This window comes from Clytia hemisphaerica, unplaced genomic scaffold (genome assembly GCF_902728285.1).
Source record: "Clytia hemisphaerica strain Z4C2 unplaced genomic scaffold, Clytia hemisphaerica genome assembly, whole genome shotgun sequence".
In the NCBI taxonomy this organism is placed as follows: domain Eukaryota; kingdom Metazoa; phylum Cnidaria; class Hydrozoa; order Leptothecata; family Clytiidae; genus Clytia; species Clytia hemisphaerica.
Window position 1 is genome coordinate 379,166 of NW_027103421.1, and position 24,188 is coordinate 403,353.

Sequence of the window (24,188 nt, forward strand, 5' to 3'; positions counted from 1 at the left end):
AGCTTCAGTCATATCTCGCTACTTCGCTATCTTACTACTTCTTCTTACAGCCACTTTTAGCTTTAGTTGTTTTCATTTTATTAGGTATTTTTTATAACTTTTTATTTTCAATATCATGATAATGTACGTTAGCGTATTATGTGATCACTTAGTAGAACTAGAACTAGAAGCCAGCCATTTTGAAACCAAAAACAAACGTGGGTTAAAAATAAGGCAGGAGCGGCTAAACCCTTTTTACACCAGCTATACAAACTTTACAACTTTTCCCAAAGCCATTTTTTATGATTAAAAAATTTTAGTGTAGACAGGGGTTTAATTGGAGATTCTCGGAAATTTGACCATGATGTCACATGATCGGGTCATGATTCTCACTGCCAAGATGGTAGCTTCAAACAAAACAAAAAATTTTCATGCGGGTGACTTTTTATTCACAGTACAGTGACTGTCTTGTGCCTTTTCGTTGTTTAGCCGTTTTGTCATATGATATTCCTTAATTCATTTCAAATCAGATGTCATGATGTCTTCATCGATTCATGTGCGGAGGATTTCTGATATTTTAATTTAAAATTTTTATATCTAGAGCACGTTTGAAACACCACACAAAAATGGCATTTGACATCAAACTTTACAATGTTGTTATGCTAGGAATTTGTTTTATGTTAATATTCACAGCTTTTCAGACAAGTGGTAATGTACAGGTAATATTGTAGTTTAATTTTTGTTCAAAATTCTAAAATAAAAAGTTCTAGGAGACATTTCTATAATAAAAAAATAATAACGTTTTTTTACAGTAGATAAATAATAAAGCTTTACAGGTTTGCAGGCCACGAAGACACATGGGCCTCTATAAACCACTCGTACTTTTTACAATAATCTTTTTGAAATAGAGTTTTTTTCGCGGGCTCCCCCGGACTTTCCATTTAGTGTTGTCCCCTTTGATTTTAGCATTCATTTTTTCGGCTTCCTTACACTGCCATTATTCTTTGATTATTTGTCTTTCATTTTTGGTCAAATCCTCTGTCACTCGGTAAGGAAAGCCTTTTGCTTTTGTTATTGCTTGCAACACTGTGTTCTTGTCCTCTTCGTTCGTAAATGTAACTTTGATTGGTCTGTATCTCGCTTTATCTTCTCTTTCTTTCGTAAATTTCCCGATCCGCTGCGTCTCGGTAGTCTTTATATTCTTCAGATGGAGCCGCCAACCAATAATTTTGTCGTGGATAAATTCTTCGTCCTTGATTTTCGTTTCTTCTTCAGACTCATCTGTCGATTCATCTATCCCATGAAAAATTAGGTTAAGTGCTGTCGATCGAATCAGCTGCTCCTGCTGCTTTTTTTTTTCGAATTGCATCTCCAATGTTTTTCTCGATGTGTTTGGATGTGATTTTAGCGTAGCCCATTGGTGGTCTTTCCTCTTCTTTCTTTTCGATGATGTTTTCAATCTTCTTTTTAAGTGTGGTTATTCTGGTGTCGATAGTTTCTTTCATTTCGTTGACCATAACATTGACGTCCTGTGCTTTCAAATGGTTTATTTCTTCGTCCTGCCTTTTCATTATATTCTCACAGGCTTTGATTTCGTTTTTGAATCCTTCAATTTTTGATGTTTTATTTGAATTATACCTTTCCATTACCTGTGGTGCGATTTTGGTACAGTTTTGACACTGGAAACTTCTTGATTTGTATGACAAGCATATCTGGATTTGGTAAAGTGGCAGTTCTGTACAAAGATAATGGACTAAACGGTGGCACTTCCTGCATTGTAGGGTATCTTTTGGTGCGTTTTCTTCATTTATGATGCACTTTGACGGGCTGCAAAAGTCGTTTATTGATGGTGATTTTTGATTATTTTCCTGGATTTTTTCCGCCATCTTTGTGCAAAATAGATATTTATATTTATTCTTTCCTTTCAACACCTATATGTATTCACTTTCAGGAGGCAAGGGCACTTACAGTATAGCCCTAATTCCTCATGCAAAATTTATGGGAAATACATATTTAACTTTGTAACCAATGCTCCACACAAAGTACTTGAGCTAAAGTCCCAAAAAATTGGGATAAAAATCAGTTTATTGAAGTTTGCAAAAAAAAAACGCCACATAGAAGATGTTTCAAATTCAGAATTTAGATAGAGCAGTAAAAAATACAACTTTATTCATTTTATGGCAGTGGTCAACCTTTTCTTATTTTTGACAATTCTCAAGAAGGTGGTGGAAATTAGAAAAATTTTCATTTCTTTGTCTATTTTTTAAAAATTGACAAAGAATTAAAAAATTTTCTAATTTGTAATTAATAATCAATTTTGCCACTTTTCATAGTGAAAATGTGAAAAATTTTAGATTTGTTGTTCTGACATGGTCCCAAATTTATCAAACCTTCTAATCTGATATGGTCCACTTTTCAAACTCCAACAGCACATCCCTGTCGATCAAACTCAGTTATTCTCTGGCAAGAAAACTTAATCGTACCGTGAGTGGTCCTAAATCCGACAGCCCTTTCAAAAATACAAACTAAAATAAAAACAAACCTTTCGCTGTGACGCAATGAAGATATTAAAGTGTCAACTCAACTGAGAGATTTGATACACTGAACCAATTGAACCAAATAACAATAATTGCTTCTTATACAAAACATAATTTTTTATTACAAAATTGTTAACGTTTTAAACAGGAGCAATGGATTCAGAATAATAGAGGTAATTATTTTTACAACTCCCACTTTTTTAAACACATTAATTGACATCTTGACATTATAGTCATCTTGTTAGATGTTTTGTTTCAAAAGTTCTTGCAATAGTTTATTGTTCAACTTGGAGAAGGAATGTTTGTACACATAGGATTTTTTTCATAGCAGTTATTTGGGGGGTCGGATTTAGGCAGGGCTGTCGGATTTAGGACCACTCACAGTACTCAAGGGCGGCGCAAATGAATCCAACATTTGATCCAACATTTCAAATTCATTGTTGGACGAAATGTTGGACGAAAAGTCAGGTGGAAAAATTCGAAAAGTTGCATGGAAAGTCATTTGCGCAAAAACGTCAAACATTTTCATCCAACAGCAACATGATTACGCAAATGCACCCAACATTGAAACCAACATAAAAGGGACGTCAATCTCAGTAAAATTGTTGCATGAAAATTTGACGGCGATCAAACTTCATCCAACATGATTTCCAACAATTTTCTTAAAAAGTTGCAATTTTATGACTTGTGCAAATGAACCCAACATTTGATCCAACAATGAAACGAATGGAAACAGTAAAAATGGTTAATGTAGCAACGTCAGTATAACCAAATCAGTCTTCTTATGGCTTTGAAAAAATAACAGTGGATAAAATATTTCGTACACAACAAATTCTTATTCGTTTCTTTCCTATCATAATGCTTTAATGTATGATACCGTGAGTGGTGAATATTTCAAACATATTTGTCAGTTTTTAGAATATCAATGAAATTGATACTGAAGATATGAGGAGTTAATTGGATAGTTATGCTAATTTTAAGGTTTACCTGTATTTTTTTACATGCTTGCACAAAAAAGTCAAAAAACCTGAACTAGTGTGTGTATGATTGTAAGATTTGGTATACATGTTGCAAATAAATCTAATAGGCTATAAATGAAACTCAGTGATATGCTCCCTGATAAAAATAGGGTTAAGGTCTCCTTTACAACTAATTGAGAGTTTTTTTAGAAAGTTAAAACTTTGTCAGTTCTCTGCCATATGCAAAAAATCAAGGCTAGACCTCACTATCAATATATTGAAAGCTCAATGAGGTTATTTCATATTTCATAAAGCTTGGTATATATACTTTATTTAAATGTCTTTCTAGAAAAATTGACATTGAAAGGTTTCTCATTAGGTTTCCCAATATTGTATATATGTGTTTTTTCTTTTCTTTTTTAAGACTTCAGTGTTGAACAGCTACAAAACAAGCAGTGGTGAATATCCCTTTAAAAGTAAGTGATCTTTCATTGTCAAAAATAAATTTTGTCATTCTTCAGACAATTTCAGACAATTTCCCCCTTTAATGGCACTCCTTTTTAAATAGAAGTAAATTTGTTTTAAGTTTAGGATGATTTTTATTCTTTTGAAAAAGTGGTACTCAAAAATTAGGACTGCTACCGGCTGCACCAAAATACATTAAATTTGAAAAAATGGATTTTTCCATGTCAAAATTTCAAAAGATCATTACTCTTAGGTTCCAAATGAACGCCCCCCCCCCTGCTTGTTAATTTTTTGAAAATTTTTTTAATGCACCCGGGATATTATTATAATAACAGAAGCTCAGCTCAATTCTGCTTACCCTAGGATGTATTGAAATTTAGATTTAAGTATTATGTTTATCTTTAACACTTTAAAATGTGCTAAATGTGATGTTGTTTTAAAGTGTCTGACTTCTCTACTCTGTTAGTGTTACACAAACGTTATTAGTGGAGTATTTAGTATTTTTAACTTAAACCTCTAGAACAAGTCTTATGGTTCCTGGTCTTCAGTTAACAATGCCTTGTAAACCTTACTCCATAACTCAAAATTTCATTAACTCAAACAATATGTGTTCCCCGTGTTTGTTCAAGATATGGAGACTTTACTGTAGTTTTTGTAACTTTTTGGACCTACCCCGGTGGAGGTCCTATAAATTAACCTGTGTTTGTTCGTCCGTTCGTCCGTCCGTTCGTCCGTCCGTTCGTTCGTCTGTTACCAACTTTTCTCAGCATTGAATCATAGGAATCTTTTGATTTTTGGTACAAAGGTGCAAAATGGTGGTGGCCAAAATGTGACGGAGCCCGATTTTCGAAAAAAAAAATTTTTGGGCCAAAAAACGGCTAAAAAACAGGTTTTTTAGACTTTGTGAAAAATTGGATCATTAATTTTTTTTGATTTTTTGTATGAAAGTAGGGTATAGGTAAAAGATGGCTCAAGCAGATTTTTGCAAAAAAATTTTGTTGGCTCGAAAAACGCATGTTTATCTATAAGAATCACTATTAATAAGCATACATCAATGTTCTTAGTCAAATTACTCAATTTTTTTATGAGATAGATGTTTTTTTTGCTCATGAGGGCTTACTTTTAGAGAGTATGTGTGTTTAGACATGAAATTTTGGTTGCTTACCGTGTTTCAATAGAAAAACTGGCCAAATTCGATATTTTTTTATAAGCACATTATCAATTACTTAGGTATTAGCTTTTCTCGAGATTGGCTCTTTTATTCTTTATGATTTTTTTGCACAAAGATGCATAACTTTAAACCCTGAAATGTGACGAAGCCCAATTTTCGAAAAAAAATGTTTTTGGGCAAATTTGGGCCTAAAAACGGCTAAAAAAAGGGTTTTTTGGACTTTGTGAAACATTGGATCATTGTTTTTTTCTGATTTTTTACATGAAAGTAGGTAAAAGATGGCTCAAGCTGATTTTTGTAAAAAAAGAATTTTTCAGCTAAAACAACGCATCTTTATTTATAAGAATCACTATTAATAAGCATACATCAATGTTCTTAGCCAAAATAATTACTCAATTTTTTAATGAGAAAGATGTTTTTTTTGCTCACGAAGTCTTGAATATGAAAGATTATTTCAAGAGCATGAAATTTTGGTTTCTAAACGTTTTTTTTATAAGAAACAAACGACTAATTTTAATAGATCGTCACTATTTGTGTTCTGAATGATTGTTTAAAGGTCATGCTCACGTAGATATCAATTATATTTGTTAAATGCATACCAGGTAGGTCCATAAAAGTATCACTTGTTTATAGGAAAATCTACATGTCACAAGGGGTTCCTGGTTAAAATCTTTTTAGGTTCTGTTTTTAAATGGTTAAGAGGTAGCTTTTTGGTGTGGTGTTTAACCTGTGAAAACACTTAAAATTATGTTCAAACAACATCAGCCCCATTAGCAAAACTTTCTCATTTAAACAAAACATTACTTTTTAGTCTTATGCTTCTACTATGAAACCACTCACCATATCTGAATATGTAAGCAGTGTTGCAATTTCTCTGTCTGTAGATGGATATCCGTCCAGTTGAGATACAAATATATAATTTCCGTCTTGCCAGTAAGAGGGTTTTTGGTTCAAATGACCATCTAATCCTAAGGTTTCCGTCCTTATTCACAAAACCTAGTTGCAACACTGTGTAAGGCATGTAAAGAAGTATCAAGAATACTCATTGTTTTATTTATTTTATTTTTTAGATAAAGGATACATCAGGTATGATTTGAGTTTTATAGCAAAAACTGAAAACGACACATACTCACTTGTTTTCTGTGTATTCTTGTTAAATAATAATAATAATATTGTTTTACAAATTCGCAGGCCACCGTGCGGACACATGGGCCTCTATGAATCGCTCATACATTTTGGGTTAATTATTTACATTGTTAATATAGACAGGTATGCAACAATAGTGACACTTTCAATCATATTCAAACTTTTTAGCTTTCCAGGCCACACTAAGGGTCTCTTTAAATTCTTCCACTGAGGATGAGTTGACTACTTTAGAAGGCAAACTATTCCACTGCTTAATGCCCCGATAGTATAGGGAGTTACTCTGCGGACCGCGAACACCATCGTTCCCAAAGATTACTACTAATTCAGAGTCGTGCGTTCTCATAGGTCTCCCTCGCTGGTTACATTTCTTAGGGATGCAAGATTTGTCATAGTAGTTTAGATGTTTAAAGATCTCCAACCATGTCACTTACCTCGCGTCTGTATTTTAGACTAGTTATTCCGATTCTTTGCATTCGATTTTCATAGCTTAGCTGTCCACATGTCTCAACTGTTTTAGATGCGCGTCGCTGAACACCTTCTATCAATCTCGCGTGTTTTTTCAGTTTTGGTGACCAGATAACCTGGGCGTATTCTAAGTGTGGTCTGACAAATGTTACGTACAGTTTTCGAAACAGTTCTGGAGTGAGGTACGTGAAGGTCCGCCTGATAAGACCAGCCATTGAATTAGCTTTTTTCACCTGATTTGATATGTGTTGGTCAAAGGAGAGATTCTTATCGATGATAACACCAAGATCTTTTTCGAATGATACACGTTCAAGAATTTTATCCCCTAGTGTGTATTCGTGTACATGTTTGATATTATTTGGCTTTCCTAGGGTTAGCACATGACATTTGTTAGGATGAAAAGTTAATAGCCATGTTTCGGACCACTTTTGTAGTTGGTTAATATCGTTTTGTATTACTAGTGCATCCTCAACTGATTCCACTTTATTGACGAGTTTGGTGTCGTCAGCAAAAAGGAATAGTTTTGACTTAACGGATTCTGGTAGATCGTTGATATAGAGAACGAAAAGGGTAGGCCCTAGGACACTACCTTGAGGTACTCCACTGAGCACTGCTTTTTGCACCGATTCAACTCCGTTTACTTTGACAATCTGGGATCGATCCTTCAGGAAGTCTTTGATCCATTCAAGCAACTTGTTTTTTATCCCATATGCTTCTAGTTTGATTAGGAGACGTTGATGAGGAACTGAGTCGAATGCTTTTGCAAAGTCAAAGTATATTGCGTCTACGGCTTTACCGTTTCCAATATCTTCGGTGCAAGCATCTAGGTAGTTTAGTAATTGTGTTACAGTTGACCGGCGGTTGATGAAGCCATGTTGTTTGCTAGATAGTAATTTCTCTTGATCAAGATATGTCATAATATGGGTTTTGAGAATCTTTTCCATTATTCGGCAAACTATAGATGTTAAACTGATTGGACGATAATTTTCTGCTATGTTTTTGTTTCCTTTTTTATAGACAGGTGATACGTTTGCAAGCTTCCAGTCCTTCGGAAGACAACTCTCATTGAAAGATTTTGTCATTATCAGGAAAATCGGTTCTGCGATGTATTCGGCAAGCTCCTTGAGCATCCTTGGGTGAAGCTCATCTGGGCCGAGGGATTTATTTGGATTTAACTTTTTTAGTTCTTTCCTTATAGTTTCAGTGAGTATGTTGATCTCAACTTCTTTATCCGTCCTAGAATCAAATTCAGGGAGCTCCTCGAGTGGCTCACGCGTAAAAACACTACAGAATTGGTTCTGGAGGATGTCAGCTTTACTTTTATCGTCATACTTAATGGAGTTTTCGTCATTTGGATTCTCAAGCAGAGGGTGGATTCCAGATCTTGCCTTAAGGTTACTACGTATGTATTTCCAGAATCTTTTTGGGTTTGTTTTGGACTGTTCGCTGATCTTTTTCTCGAATTCTCTTTTGGATCGAGTCAGGGCTCTTTTGGCGATATTACGGCTTGTTACATACTCTCTTCTATATCTTTCAGTGTCTTCATCATGTAGAGAGTTGATCCATTTTCTATGTGCTTTTCGTTTCTCATTAATTAGGTAACAAGTGTTTGAATTTAATGGGCATTTGCCTTTTTTGATCTTATTTGACAAGTCTTTGTTGTTATTGTTGGAAGTTGGCACATAAAGGTTTCGGAGCTCGATCATTTGCTTTAGGAACAGGTCCCAGCTCTCATTTACATTTAATTCTACTGACCTCTGGATGAAGTTGGTGGACCAGTTTATTTGGCTCAGATGGGTTCGCATTAGGTGGTAGTTAGCTTTGTTATATTGATATCTATTTAGTTCATCCTTGAGAGTGAAGTAGCCATAGAATTTAAAAAAGAGTACACTATGATCACTGAGATGGAGTGAATTCAGAAATTGTTTTTCTTGAATGATTACTGCAAATAAGCAAAATATTATGATTGAAACAGATTGAAAAGGCAAAAATCAGTAAATCTTTTCCACTTGGCTGCTTGCCAAACTGAATGAAATAAAGTCATACGTCATTTTTTAAATGTTTTTTTTTAGTTTGGCAATTATTTATACTGTATTTGCTTTGGCCAACTTCATTGCACCTCCAATATGCAATTTATTTGGTCCACGTGTTGCAATGTTTATTGGTGGTGCCTGTTATTGGTATGTCAGTCTCCCTTTTAGAATTTTTCTATGAAACTATATGATATGTAAAGCAGGGAAAAATGAAGTTATGGAGCTTTATAAATGTTAATTTATACCTGATGAAGTTCTAAAAGAGGACAAAATATTGTAAAAAAACAGTTGATTTTACTTTTTTGCTCAATATTTTTCTACTTGTTTCTTCATGTGATGAATCCCTCAAGATTTAACTTTATCTTTTATACCTGAAGATTTTGGGGACCTAAAACTCTCACTGATTAAAGTTTAATAATTTTATGATTCAGTTTGAAAAGAACATCATTTTTTTAACATATCTACCATTTTGCTTGCACATCATTTTTAAACAAAGGAAAAAGTAATTTTGAGAAAATCTTATTGTTTATTCTGTTTTGTTAGAGACATGTCTCCTGTCTATATCATAAAAAAGAATTTGGAAATTTTTGGTTTGCCGTCACCCGACCCTAGATTCTGGAGGAAAAACTTTTTTATTTTGGTCATTCATGGAATTTTTGTCTACATTTTGTAATTTTTGGAGAAAAAAAATCTCCTCATCGAAATAGCAATAAAGTTTCTAGTTTGGCTAGTTTAGAGAAGAGTTGGTCGCCTGACGGCAAACTAACTTTTTTTAAGTCCAGCCTAATTGTATTTATAATTATGGTTTTTCCTTTCCACAGTATCAATGTACTTTGTTGTCAGTATCAAATATTCCTTTTCACTTTTTAGCTTATTCATTGCATCCATCATCATGCCACTATTATCAACACTGTATATAGCCTCTGTTATTGTTGGAGTAGGGGCTGCACGTAAGTATAATAAAAGTGAATTAGGCGAGACCAATTTAATTTGTTGTTCTACGGACCCGACCAACCCTATTTTGCTAAAATCAAAAAAATAATAATATTGAATTTCCACTACAATATATTTTACACACTAGTTATTTGTAAGAATTAGATTTGAATAAAGCTATAAATTAATTCAAGGAATTGAAAAAAAGTGGAGTTTCCCCTCTTCTTGAAACGCCCGATGACAAGACATCCCTAAAGCACGAGGACCAAGAAAAGGCCAACATCCTGCAGAAACAATTTTGCAGTGTCTTTACTAAAGAACCGGAAGGTGATCTACCTGATTTTGACAACAGAACAGATAAAATACTTCAACCACTAAACATTGCGAAGGAAATGATAACAGAACAAATCAGGAAGCTCAATGCGAATAAATCAATAGGTCCAGATGAGATTCATGCCTCAATGCTTATTGAACTTCGTGACCATATTGCAGAACCACTATCAATCATAATGAATAAAACTCTCGAGGAAGGAAACTTACCTAGTGACTGGAAAACTAGCATATGTGACACCAATCTATAAAAAACAAAGGAGGCACACAACCTTGCTATTAACTATCGCCCCGTAAGTCTAACTTCAGTAGTCTGTAAGTTGATGGAAACAATGATACGAAAACATATCATGGAACACCTTATCAGCGAAGAACTTCTATCGAACAAACAATACGGTTTCATCAACAAAAGGTCAACAGTCACACAGCTGCATATACTTCGACTTTGCCAAGGCATTTGACACGGTACCCCATCGAAGGCTTATGATGAAACTAGAACGCTACGGGATAAACGAATTAATTCTGAACTGGATCAAATCTTTTCTATCGAACCGCAAGCAAATAGTGAGTGTTAATGGTGCAAAATCATCTTTAGATCCAGTGATAAGTGGCATTCCTCAAGGAAGCGTGCTCGGTCCTTTGCTTTTTGTTATTTATATTAATGACCTACCAGAACATGTTCTATCAAGCATTTTCTTGTTTGCAGACGACACGAAGATTATAAAGGAAATCAATTCCATTCTTGACTCCTTAATCGTACAACTGACATTGAAGCACTTGAAAGATGGTCCCGTGAGTGGCTGTTGAAATTCCACCCGACAAATGCCACGTTTTAACGATAGGTAAATTCGAGAACATAAAGCATGCACCACCCGTATCAACTAAATGGAGAGCAACTTGAACATGTCTTCACAGAAAAAGATCTCGGTGTTTTGTAGACTCAGATCTTTCATTTGAAGAACATATCGCTAAGCAAGTAAACAAAGCTAATTCTATGTTGGGATTTGCTCAAAAGAGGATTTCAAGACCCTAGTCCTCACGTATTCCAGACACTTTATACCACCTTTGTACGACCACATTTAGAGTATGCTCAATCAGTATGGCAACCAAGATTACGTCGATCTATCAACCTGATCGAGAGTGTCCAAAGACGTGCGACAAAACTAGTAAAACCAATCTCACGGTTACCATATGCAGAAAGACTAAGACGCTTGGCGCTACCATCCCTTGAGTTTCGAAGACTTTTCTGTGACATGGTCCAGGTGTATAAGCATATCCACATCTATGATAGTAAAACAACACCAAAAAAGTTTATCAAAAGGACGCGACCATGTAGAAAGCATATACACGAGCTTCAGATGAATTTCCCGGACGATGGAGTACGTGGTGCACAAAGCAAGTCCTTTTTTTATAGAACTATCTCAACATGGAACGCGCTTCCAAAATACGTGGCAGAAGCATCATCGATAAAATCGTTCAAGAATAATTTAAACAAAGCATGGGCAAACCACGAACTACGCTATTTATTGTAAATAAACAAAGACCAGTTCTAGAGGCCCACGGCGTGCCTGAACTTTGTATTCGTTGTAATAATTGAAAAATTTAGAAAATCAAGCATTTCCATACACTAAAATTTTATTATGATCTTCATCAAAGATTTATTCAACGGATATCAGGATGATGAAAGACCATTAAATTAGTTCTCTTTTGCCCGAAATCAGCACCAGGAAATATTTTCTTGCTCTCTGATTTGCATACATGGAATAAAGGACAAAAAGACAACTAATATCATTTTTGTATGTGTGTGCCTCTCTCTCTTATAATTTTTGCTTACTTAGAAAAATGTTAGAAATTTAGATAAAACAACAATAGAGACATGTTTCTTTTTTAAAGAAAAGGTAATTTACATAATCTTTAAAGACTAGAGATTGTAATTGTTTGTTAAATATATATTTTTTCAATTTAGTAATATGGACAGGTCAAGGTAACTTCTTGACGTTAAATTCAACTGACGATACAATGGGGAGAAACAGTGGAATCTTTTGGGCTTTGTTACAGTGCAGGTAAAAATATATTATTATGAATTTGAATTCTGATCCTTCCTCTATTAGGATTATTGTTAATTTTTATCTATTTAACTTGATGTTTAATATCTTTAATATAGACCCAAAGCAAAAGTTATAAAACGAAATATTTTGAAGCCTTTCTTGGGTTTAAGCCTTTAATTAAAAAATTCCTAAATGTTCAAATTTTCAGTATTTTGTTGGTATTTGGTTGTAATTTCCTAAAGAATTCGTATGTTCTGGAGTTTTCAAAGCCTCAGAATGTTCTTACGATGTTCTAAAAAGCTTTCTTACCTGTTTTTTAATTATTCTATATACTTCGCTCGCTACTCAAATTATTTTTTCAAAATTTTTTCTTGTTTTTTTAGTTTACTATTTGGAAATATGTTTGTTTACTTCTTTTTTGGTGGACACGTCAACGTTTGTGAGTCATTTTACTGATCTATAACCACTTGGCTAGCTGGATCCGGCTTCCCATATAAAAGGAAGCGTGTCCAGTTTTAGAGACTAGTCCGCCATCTTGTGCTCAATTCCAGCCATTAACAGAATGTTTCGAACGTTTTGAAATTCGAATGTCCGAAATCTAAGCACACTAGTCCACTTTAAAACTAGACACACTTCCATGGGAAATAAAAAAAAAGTATAATGTTAACCCTTTAACAACTGCGTCTTTTTAGTCCGTGCCTAAAATACCGCGGCTTCTTCTACTGACTGTTCTTAAAGTACCGCGGCTTTTTTACGTGCCGTGCCAAAAATACTGATGACGAGATCTCTCGTCATAATCTTGTTTGAGGGTTTGTGACTGAATGACGAATTATATCGTCAAAAAGTTTATTGTGGGGTTCGCTACCATAACTGAAAAACAAAACGACTTGTATACAAAATAATTATGCTCATTCAATTTGAGGTTTGTTCTTTTATGTTATTACTCATTTTAAGTATGATTTAAAGTTCTTTATCTACGTCATTTTGTGTTGTTGTTGAATTTTGTTACAGCTTGAATAAGAAATCTTTTTATCTTTATAAAAAGAAAAATTTATTTCCTTTACCTCAGAACTAAAACTAACCCAAAAACATTAGTTTTTAACCATGAATTTAGAGATCTAAAATTTTTGAAGCTAGGCTTAGAAAATTTTAGACGATTTTTTTTCTTTTGGTATATCAGATGACACTTTTTCGAAACCCTCTGTATACTTGGAGTACCACGTAATTGCGATTTATCTTGTCATCAGTATTTTTTGCACGGAACGCAATGACGATATATCTTGGCATCAGTATTTTTGGCATCTCGTCATCGGTCGTTAAAGGGTTAAAAACATTTCAGACAACATCAATAACAAGTAATCCGGATCAGTTACTAAATGTAAATAAATCTATTTTGATTATGCATTGACACACTGTAAAATTATTGTAAAATCATTGTTTTCATAATTTTTTTTATTCCTTTTCTTTTAGCTGACCATGGGAGAGAAGTGCTATACACTGTTTTACTTGTAGCATGTGGAATTGGTACCCTGGCTTTGGTTCTGCTACGAAAAGCCCCATCACAAGACTATCAACAAGTAGCTGTAGGTTGAAAGTTGAAATTTAAGAAAAGCGACCAGGCAAAAATAAAAAATGTACTGTTTCCGGAATGTGGGTGAAGGAAAAAAGTTCTCATGCGGTCGGCTGGAAAACTTTTTGACAAATAAACAGCAAGTTTTTGGCCCATTTCCACTGTGTTTAGATGTTTGCTCTATTTTTGGACCTACCTGGAGGTCCTATAAATTAACCTCTGTCCGTCCGTCCGTTCGTCCGTCTGTTACCAGCTTTTCTCAGGATTGGCTCATTAGTTTTTTCTGATTTTTGGCACAATGATGCAAAATGGCAATGCCCAAAATGTGACGGAGCCCGATTTTCGAAAAAAAATCATTTCCGGCCGAAAATGCCGGAAATATGCCGGAAAAACCGGTTTTTTGGCATTTTCTCAAGATTTCATCATTAGTTTTTTCTGATTTTTTGCACAAAGATGCGTATTAGCAATGCCCAAAACTTGGCTGAGTCCGATTTTTGAGGAAAAATCTTTTCCGGTCGAAAATGCCGGAAATATGCCGGAAATCGCCGTTTTTGCAGATTTTCATCGGACTTTTTCCTTATATTTCGTTGTTTTTTCACTCAAAAACATTATTAATAGCAATGTTCACGATCAAGCATGATTCAATTTTCAATAAAATTGATTTTTGAAGCCGGAACTTTCTAAAAATCGCCGGAACAGACGATTTTCGCCGGAAAAACGGTATTTCTTGAATTTCTTGAGCTGTACTTTATATTTTTTCATGAAATTTTGCACACTGATGCAAAATGTCAATACCTAAATTGTGACGAAGCCCGATATTCGAAAAAAATTGATTTCCGGCCGAAAATGCCGGAAATATGCCGGAAAAACCGGTTTTTTGGCATTTTCTCAAGATTTTATCATTAGTTTTTTCTGATTTTTTGCTCAAAGATGCGTATTAACAATGCCCAAAACATGGCCGAGTCCGATTTTTGAGAAAAAAATTTTTCCGGCGGAAAATGCCTGAAATATGCCGTTTTTTCAGATTTTCATTCGATTTTTCCTTATATTTCTATGTTTTTCACACAAAAACATTACTGATAACAATGCTCACCATCAAGCATGATTCAATTGTCAATAAAACTGATTTTTGCGACCAGAACTTTCTATTTATTTTTTCCCTACAACCATTCCTTCTCCCCCACCATCAATCAATGATGAATTTCTTGCGTTATGTATTTTCGCTAAACGCTATGTTTTCTGACAGATTTTTTTCATTTTTCTCCTTGCATTGCTATCTAACTTTCATCATCAGGTAGGTCCATTCAGCATCTAGCTTGTTATTCATGGAATATAACTTTACCAAAGTATATCAATTTTACTAAACATGTTTCGATTCTATTGATATTTTATATCATAATTGTAGTGATTATTTAGTTCTAAAAGAAATAAGAAATAATACCAAATTGCATCTTCATTAAAACAGTTATCAAATAAATACAGTTTTTCAAAAATCATATAAAACCATTTTTTCAAAGTTTTCCGGATGTCGAGCACACCCCTTAAACGTTCACTCCAAAGATATTCTCTCTCAGAGAGGGAACAGTCCGCTTCCTCTTTTCCCACACTACATATTTTTGAGTGTTCTAATTGATGTTTTATGATGATGGGGTTTTTCAGAAAAAAATTGAATATGGGGAGTGGAGGATATATTTTTGGAAATTACCCCCCCCCCCCAGACATTGACTTTTGACCCCCCGATTAGCGGGTCTAACACCCGGACAAGCATTAGTTGACTCCCTGGACACTCAAAATTACCCTCAAATAGAAGTTTTTCTATTTTTCACTACCCCACGGACGCTATATCCTCCACCCCCCCATTTGTGAGCATTTTCTGGAAGAGCCCAATATCTTTTTCCTTTCAATATCTTATTGGTGGTTATATTTCAAGCATTTTTACACAGTGCTGTGCTGTTCCACAAAACACTGAATTCATTAAATCGTTTAGAATTTAAAAACTTGCAAGCATGAACTTAGTCCCTAGGTTTATAGTATTAAACACTCCACATCTATGAAATGTACTTTACAAGAAAAGTTCTATTTTCCTTCATTTTTTAGCAAAATGAGAATTCAGATGATCTACAAAGTCCTGTACAGTAAGACTCTTGCTTTTTAATTTATCTTGGGAATCAATCTTTATTGAATTGATCTCAGATGCCTTTTAAACGACAAGGAAGCTACTGCTGGGGTTTTTGGAAAATTGTGTTTATATTTACCCCCCAAATAGCAGGCTTTAGAAGAGGCAGTAATCTCTGAAATCAATCACACTATAATTACTATTATTCTTAAGGGCTACTTAGACTATACAGTATATCGGTGAATGTTTGACAATATAGTTTTCGGACCGTAATGTACATAGTAAGCAACAGGTACTCTATTATAGATAAGAATTTTCATTTTGTAAACAATCCCCCTATATTGTTGGAATATTGCAAATCGAGCTGGCAATATATTGCGGACACTTTTTTAATATATTGTCGGCATTCAGCCATATATTATCAAAATATTACCTGACAATAATATTGTGTAGTGTATGTAGCCCTTTATAGTTGTTTTATATTATAGTTTTTATTTTCAATCAAAGCTTTTCATGATATGCACCATATTGCTATGTCTTTCACGGCTCTAACAGCTGATTGGTTGAAAGTGACGTAAAATCAGTCATTACGTCATTTACACCCGATCAGCTATTGGGTCCGTGATGCAATGTCAGAAGACATTGTAATGGTGCATACATGTTTTTTTTTATAAGCAAGTGTATGCCCCTTGGTCAGGCTCGTGTATGCTTAAGTTCTCAAAGCATCCAGGCATAGTTTATGCTTATTATATGCTTAAGAATCATGCTTATGATTCACCCCCGAGCTAAGTTTTTAATGAAATTTCAGAAATTTTGTAAAAATTTGTTCAGATTTTGGGAGCAGTGGAATGTTAGCTAGCTGCGGAATGTCTTATTTTTTACTTGACCTCTACCAAACCTTTTTTAAACAGATAAAAATGACCACTTGAAAAATATTTTAGGCTGACATATATGCTCATGTTATGCTTAGGAATTCTGCAAATCTGAGCCTTCATATGCTTATAAGCGTTATGCTTATAAAAAAAAACGTGTATCATGAATTGAACTTGCTTCTCTCCTTTATCTTTAGGGATAGCGTTAATCCTGAAAGAGTATCTGGTCAAACACCACTCGAATCATTTCGTAAGTATTCTTTGATTCTGGCCAAGCAGAGTTTTCTATAGGAACATTTTGAAAATCTGCTTGTGACCACGTTTCCATCTGGGTCAAACAAAATTTTTGATTTAAGCTTTTTCTGTGTCTCAATCCGGACCAAGAGAAATCTTTGATTAGAGCTTTAATAAATTAGGGTAGCCTTAGTGGTAGCGCTTCTTAATGCGGGTATTATACTTTTATAACGGACACTGTATTTTGATGTATGCTCTACGATCCAAAATAGTGGAGATCGCTATTCTAAAGTCCAGGCTTTTGTAATAGAGGGCTCTTGTTTCGATAAAAAGATGATTACATTCGATTTGATTTTTACACTTTTTAGCATTCCTAGCATTCAAAATGATCTCCTTAGAAAACTAAATCCTATATACGTTCTTTACTTTTATAGTTGCAGCTTTTAAGTTACTGAGGACAACGGACATGTTAATGTTAGCTCTGACGATTGCATACACTGGTTTTGAATTGACCTTCTTCAGTGGTGTTTATGGTACCAGTGTGGGTAAGACTGAGTATTCATGATATGCACCACTGCAATGTCTTCTGACATTACGTCACGGAACCAATAGCTCATTGGTTGGAAGTGACGTAAAATCAGTCAATACGTCACTTTCAACCAATCAGTTATTGGGTGGAACGGAAGACATTGCAATGGTGCATATGGGGCTTTTCCAGAAAAAAAATTTACCCCCACTGTTGAGGATATTGATTTTTTGAAGTATCGAACCCCCTGGATATCCTACTTTATTAGTAAAGACCCCGCTGGATATACACTTTTAAAATATACTCAACCCCCTGGATATCCTCTCTTGTAAAGATGCTTACCCCTGGACATAGTATTTTTCACTTGAAAAGACACTTTACCCCCTGGAATCGCTCCCTTGTAGATATTTAACTCCCTGGATATCCACATTTGAACAAAAATCGTTAACTCCTCATTTCAGTCGTTAATCCTCAACAGGGGGGCGTGGACTTTTTCTAGAAAAGCCCATTTAATGGGGTATTTTTATAATTGCTCTTGCTCTTGGGTTTAGTACCCAAGTACGCTCCACTAAATCTTTTTTTTTCGAAATTTCCCACTCGGGACGTTCTTATTTTTGGTGAAAATATTTTTTTTTCAAATCTCCATCTTTTTTTAACTCCAATTCTTATCAGCCTTTTTTTACCTTTTTCTTTTACAAAGAAACCCTTATATTTTTTATTTACTACCCGTTGTAATAATTTTCAGGAAACATTAAACCCGATAAGATAGACGAGCCAAAACGTCAAATTGGTTTGATTGGTATGCTGATTGGTGCTGGCGAAATCACTGGTAAATACTTTCTTGTGATATCAAAGCCATAGATGTTATCTTTTTTGAACAGTGCAATTAAAAGTTGGAAAATGTTAAGTGTTGGTGCATTGGTATTATTGGTATCATTGATTATTTCGAAACGAAGTGAAATCACAGTATAATTGTTTTTATCGAAAAGATGAACTTATATTGCCTTTGTCATTAAAGAACTTTGCCAATTCCAAAAACACTAAACACAGTTTGGCTATGAGGTCATTAAAGAGATCGTAAAATGTGTTATGATCGAAAAACTGTGTTATCAATCATATCACTACGCCCGTTTTTAGTAATAAGTTGGAGATTTGATATTTCACAGAAAAGTGCTACCAAGGGGTATTTCGGGTCTCATATCTTCCGAAGGACTTTTCTTTTCGCATTGAAATTTGACAAACTTCTTAACCTAAGGTTGAACTACCACTGGTGTAAAAATGAACGTTATAGCATAAGTAGAAAAAAAGCTCAATTTTTACAATCGCAAATTTAACCGCTAAATATCGCGAATTTTTCAACCAAAAATACTTCAAATATAGCGCTTTTAATTCTCTAAAACAAGCAAAAAAAATTTCCATGATTATATTTGACTATCAAAAGTTACAGACATTCTTGTTTCCACTGCCAATTATATCTGGACAGACTTTAGCTGGCAGTTTCTCATTAAAGTGGATATGACTGACTTTGCAGAGAACTATCATTTCATATTTAAAACCATTGGGGAATCCTTCCCATACAGTGTGACCCAAAAAATGGGACAAATTTTTTAGTAAAATGCCCAACACTTATTATCTAAACTACTTTAGGCGTACAAACTTTCGCGAGCAGAAACTTTCGAGAGGACAAAAATCGCGAAATTCACGTCATTTGCTTTTGCGAATCTAACGGGAAAATATTTTTCGCGAGCCTAAACTTTCGCAAATCAAGACGTAAAATTGAGAATTTTCGCATGAAAAATGACTTAGAGGACAAAAACTTCTTGGATTGGCTTGAAACATTTGTCCTTTAACTTATTAGTCTTTTACCAGGCTAAAGAGTGCCATAAAAGTTAAATGTTATTCAAAGCTTGAAGTTTTACAGATTTTCTTTTTTGTCAAAAATTTTTCGGGAGCATAAACTTTCGCGAATGGCCCTTTCTAGAATTTTTAAAGACATTTACTTTCGCGAAAAGGGCTAAAATTCGCGAAAATCACGAAAGTTTCTGCTCGCGAAAGTTTGTACGCCTAAAGTAGGCTTAGAATTAATAAGATTGAAGTAAGATTAAAATTCCATTTTCAATCAAAAGATATTCGATTCCCAACAGTCCCCAAGATGACTAAATAGCTTTTTTGAGATTGACATTACAACACAGACTGGTTGTAAGTGATGTAAAATCAGTCAATACGTCACTTTCAACCAATCAGCTGTTGGATCCGTGAAAGACATTGCAATGGTGTATACTTCACTCGTTCTGGAAAGCTTATTTTATCATCTTAGCCATTATAGGTCATAACTCCTGACCACTAAACCGATTGCGTCTAAGAACATAATGCAAATTATGGAAATTTTTAATCTCGTAAACCCAGAGTCACTTGCCCTGCTTTTTTATTTTACTGATGATGAAAACTTTCGCGAGCGCTATCAGAACCGTGAAGAAACGATCTAAGGGATTGGGTTCGTGTTAGGGAAATTTCAAGGGGAGCTTCTAAACATCGACCAGAAATGGCGACCACGAGCAGCGACCACGACCAGCAACCAGATAGATTTGTGTTATCGAGATTTTTTCCCTTTCTCCAACGTAGAGTATCTTCCTTATATTCAATATATCATATTGAAGAGTAAGCTCACCCCTGTCTCATCTTATTAGAGCCACGTGTCCAATGCGTAAAACAACTATTTCGACGCTTACATTTCTGGTCGATGTCTAGAAACTCCCAATTTCAAGCTTTTTTTCTTCTCTCACAACAGGTGGATTATTATTCGGCATCTTTGGTAAATATACCAACAAATATGGTCGTGATCCCATAGTCCTCCTTGGTTTTATCATTCACTTGATTACCTTTTATCTCATCTTCTTAAACTTACCTAATGAAGCACCGCTCAGAGAGACAGACGGAGAATCAAAACTTGGCTACAAGTAAGATGCCATTTTGTTCTTCACTTCTTAACTTGATTAGTATAATATTTTTTACCAAAGCTTTTTATTTGTTTTTTGTTTAAGCTCCCAGATGTATAGTAGCTTGAACAAGTATAGTGTAAAAAAAAATAGTCTGCGACCGCAGTCGGAAGGCTCCTCTTTCGATAGCTGTCTACCCGAAGGCTCCTCTTTCGATAGCTATCTACCTGAAGGTAGGGGAGGGCGCCACTCTTTCTCCATGGATTTCTCCACTTACCCTTGATCCTTCTCTTAGTTGCTGAGCATCAAGCAGAGAGGCATCAAGTACCATTTTGGGAATATTTGGTATGACCCGGCTGGGGGTTGAACCCACAACCTTGCGAACCGTAGCCGGATGCTCTACCACTGTACTACGGTCTACGGTCGCAGTATAGTGTACAGTCCCCCCTGCCAGTGGTCGCTCGGACTTTCATTCCCCTCTGTCCTCCTCCACAAGGTTTTTTAGACGTTCATTTAATTTACAATATTGTAGATGCTTTTTTATTACGAAAACTGCTAAGAGTTCTTCCGTCCTGTTGAAGTATATAAAGCGGCTATTCCGTCTCAAAATTCTGCACAATTCAACACATTTCAAAAATAATGCTTATTTTCTGTGTAAAATCTAATTTTCCGTAAAAGACCAAAAATCCTGCTTTGACCACTGTTTTCTAAAAGCCGAAAGAGATTTTTAGATATTTTTCCCCCATGAGAACTTACAATGACAAAATCGCTCCTTTAACTTTAGCTTCTTTGTATTTCTAGCATGGTTGTTTACGGCTTATGTGCATACATGCTCGGTTTTGGTGATGCTAGTTTCAATACGCAGGTATGCAGTTTGTTTTATCAAGTGGAAAATAATTTCTTTTAAGGTGATAGCAAGCCAATGACTTTTTTTCCAAAATTAACACCGGTTCTTTTCTTCTTAACATTGGCTGGCCCAATACACTATTCAGTAGCAAGTGTGTAGCAAATATCCTAAAAATAAGTGTACACAGCACAATACCGTTTTTTTTTAGTGCTTTATAAAATTATTTATTTTCCTAAATTAAAAAAGTTCAAAACATAACTCAGATTTTTATGCTCATACTTGCAATTATCGTAAGTTTTAAGAAAGAATTTCGAGTTGAAAGAGTTAAAATTCAAACCAAATTATTGCATCATATTAGGTAATAAACACTCTGTATATTCTAGACTTTAATATTAACACTACCATGTCCCTTTTCTAGCTATATTCGATCCTTGGTACGCTATATTCCGAAGACAGTGCTCCTGCTTTCGCTCTATTCAAATGTATTCAAGTAAGTCTCAAGTTTAGATCGTACTCGCCAAAATCATTTCTTCCCAATATTGGTATTCTCGCCAAAATATGTTCTTGCTCAAATACAAGATTCCATAATAACTTTTCTACATAATTTCTATCTCAATCGCGCTTATTTTCATTTAAAAAGGACTATTTGACTTAGTAGTACCGCTTACGTCCCCCGTCAAAAATTGAAAAATCTTGTTACTCTTCGCAATTAAAAGCTTTTAAGATTGTCGATTTTCGTCGAAATAAAGAGATTAGCTTATTACACAAATATTACCAGGCAAGTATTCGACGGCCTTGAAATTTGCACGATCTGAAATCAACACGAATTTTTCTGCTTTTTCAAGGAAATAGTGGCTGGTTTTAATGTAAGGAGGTTTTTATTAACACGAAGTTTTTCAATTCGTGTTAATAAAATGACTAGTAATATTCGTGTAATAAGGTACCCTTGCATGTACTGTTACTACAAAACTGAGGAGTTTTACAAAACAAGAATGAGATTTTTATGATAGTTTGACATATCTTGATATGCGTCAAAATTTCGAAACAAAAACGTATTTTTACGGCTTTGATGATGAATTTTTATAGCCTTTTTGGTAAAAAATAAGGTATGTTTTGCGTTCTCCTCCCCCACGCTGATAGATATAACGATGAAATTGATGAAAAAATATGTTTTCTTTTACGATTTCAGTCAGTTGCAGCTGCCATTGGATTTGCTTATGGAACTGTTCTAGTTTTAAAATATCAATTACTAATCTTGGTAAGTGCTAATACTGGTTTCTTTTCCAAGACTACGACAAAATAGTTTTCAATTGATTACATTGATATTGAATCACTTTCACAGGACTGACGTCATCATTGTTGTCTTCATCATAAAATATAAGGAGCGCACTGTAAGGTCCTGAATAGTAGGGGGTCCGAAAATTGTTAAAAAGAATATTTTTATTGTTAAGAATAAATGGGGGGGGGGGGGGGTAAAAGGTCCGAATAAAAGAGGGAGCCCGAAATTTTACTTCCAACAACCCAAAAATAAAGCTAAAGCCAGGCAATTTAGAGCATTTCAGCTTGTGATAGCTGAAAATATTTTATTCATGATATGCACCATTGCAATGTCTTCTACGGACCCAACAGCTGAAAGTCAATCAGCTATTGGGTCCATGATGTAATATCAGGAGACATTGTAATGGTTTATATCACGAATAAAAATAAATAAACGGGGAAAGGGGTCCTAATAAGAACGGGGGGGGTCCGAAACCGTAGATCATCGAGTTGTTGATCTTCAAACGCTTTTGCACTTCATGAAAATCAGGATTTTTCTTTGGAATCATGTGAAATGTACGAAAGAGTTTCACGAGGCTTATGGCATCCTCTAACATATTCGTCCACCTATACTATCAGGGGTTCGGTAGAGGTTTTGGAAAAGTTCTTTAATGTTCGTTTTGTTTGTTTACTTAAGGTTGTCACGGCATTCATTGGAACGTTATCATTCTTTTACGTTGAACGTAAACATTCTCGTGTCAAGGATCTTGGCTACGATCCTATTAGCTGACTGGAGAAAAATAAGAAACAACAAAAAGAAGGACCCGAATACCGGCCTCCTTTACGGAATAGCCAAGAAGACTTAGAAGTATAACTCGTACAAGTATGATATAGAGAGAAATGGAGTATATCCAAAAAGCTAGAAGTGAATCTATAAAGTAGGATTGCAAGACAGCTATTTCTTACCGTAGCCGCGCGGCCCGCGTGGTATTCACGCAAACGATTAATTAGAAATACCATTAACCTAAAGGTTTCCAGAATTTACCACTTGAAAACAAAGATGCGACGCAAATCTTAAGGCATCAGATTATTTTTCCTAAGAAAGGTTGATGATTCGCCACTAGCCTTCCGATATACTTCATTGTTAGAGACTCACTAGATATATAGGGTATTGATCTATTCCCAGTTGGCAAAAAAAAACGTCAAACAACGCCTAACAAACAATGAAATTTAAAAACTAAACTGGGTATGTAATTTTTCGGACAACTTTTTGAAGCTGTATTCCTTTGTCCTTGAAGTAAATTGTATGATACATTGGAAACTCTAATTAGCGGACACTGTCCGGAAACGGGTTAATGCCCGCCTTTTAGAGTGTCCGCTAATTGGAGGCTCTATTGTATTGATAGAGGTTTTTTTCGTTTTACTGTACACTTTCCAAATTATATCCGCTATGTCCTATATATCTAGTGGGTCTTTTTAAATTAGGCATATTGTATTTAAATTTGATAAAAGTAAAATGAATTTTGATATTTTTTATATGGTCTGAAACTAACATATTGTTTGGGTCTGATCGTAGAATAGTTTGGTTTTCAGGAAGCAGAAGTAAAGAAAACGTTTTTTTGTTTCCTGCTAAGTCGACTAAATACACTCTTTCTGTAGATGCATCACTAGGAATCTAACCCAGTTGGCTCGAAACGTTTTATCAACGTTCGTCTAACGTAGTATGGATGTTAGATGTTTGTCGTTTTGACGTTACACTCTTTT

The 24,188-nt window shown here is 34.8% G+C and overlaps 1 protein-coding gene across 1 annotated transcript; it reads left to right on the top strand.

Moving 5' to 3' along the window:
• The first annotated feature begins 454 nt into the window (after positions 1 to 454).
• Positions 455 to 24,188, top strand: LOC136797830 (UNC93-like protein MFSD11). Its single transcript, XM_067054413.1, has 17 exons — positions 455 to 698; positions 3,900 to 3,951; positions 6,182 to 6,197; positions 8,795 to 8,902; positions 9,626 to 9,705; positions 11,985 to 12,081; positions 12,450 to 12,505; positions 13,537 to 13,649; positions 15,734 to 15,771; positions 16,822 to 16,874; positions 17,293 to 17,403; positions 18,130 to 18,213; positions 20,173 to 20,341; positions 21,122 to 21,185; positions 21,586 to 21,657; positions 22,357 to 22,425; positions 23,122 to 24,188. Exons 1-17 carry the CDS (start codon positions 606 to 608, stop codon positions 23,212 to 23,214), a joined length of 1,368 nt encoding a protein of 455 aa, XP_066910514.1. The 5' UTR covers positions 455 to 605; the 3' UTR covers positions 23,215 to 24,188.

Coding starts and splice junctions, on each gene's coding strand:
- LOC136797830 (XM_067054413.1), top strand. CDS start 606: ATGGCATTTGACATCAAACTTTACAATGTTGTTATGCTAGGAATTTGT. Junction 12,506..13,536: donor TGGTGGACACGTCAACGTTT/GTGAGTCATTTT, acceptor CTTTTCTTTTAG/CTGACCATGGGAGAGAAGTG. Junction 22,426..23,121: donor AATATCAATTACTAATCTTG/GTAAGTGCTAAT, acceptor TGTTTACTTAAG/GTTGTCACGGCATTCATTGG.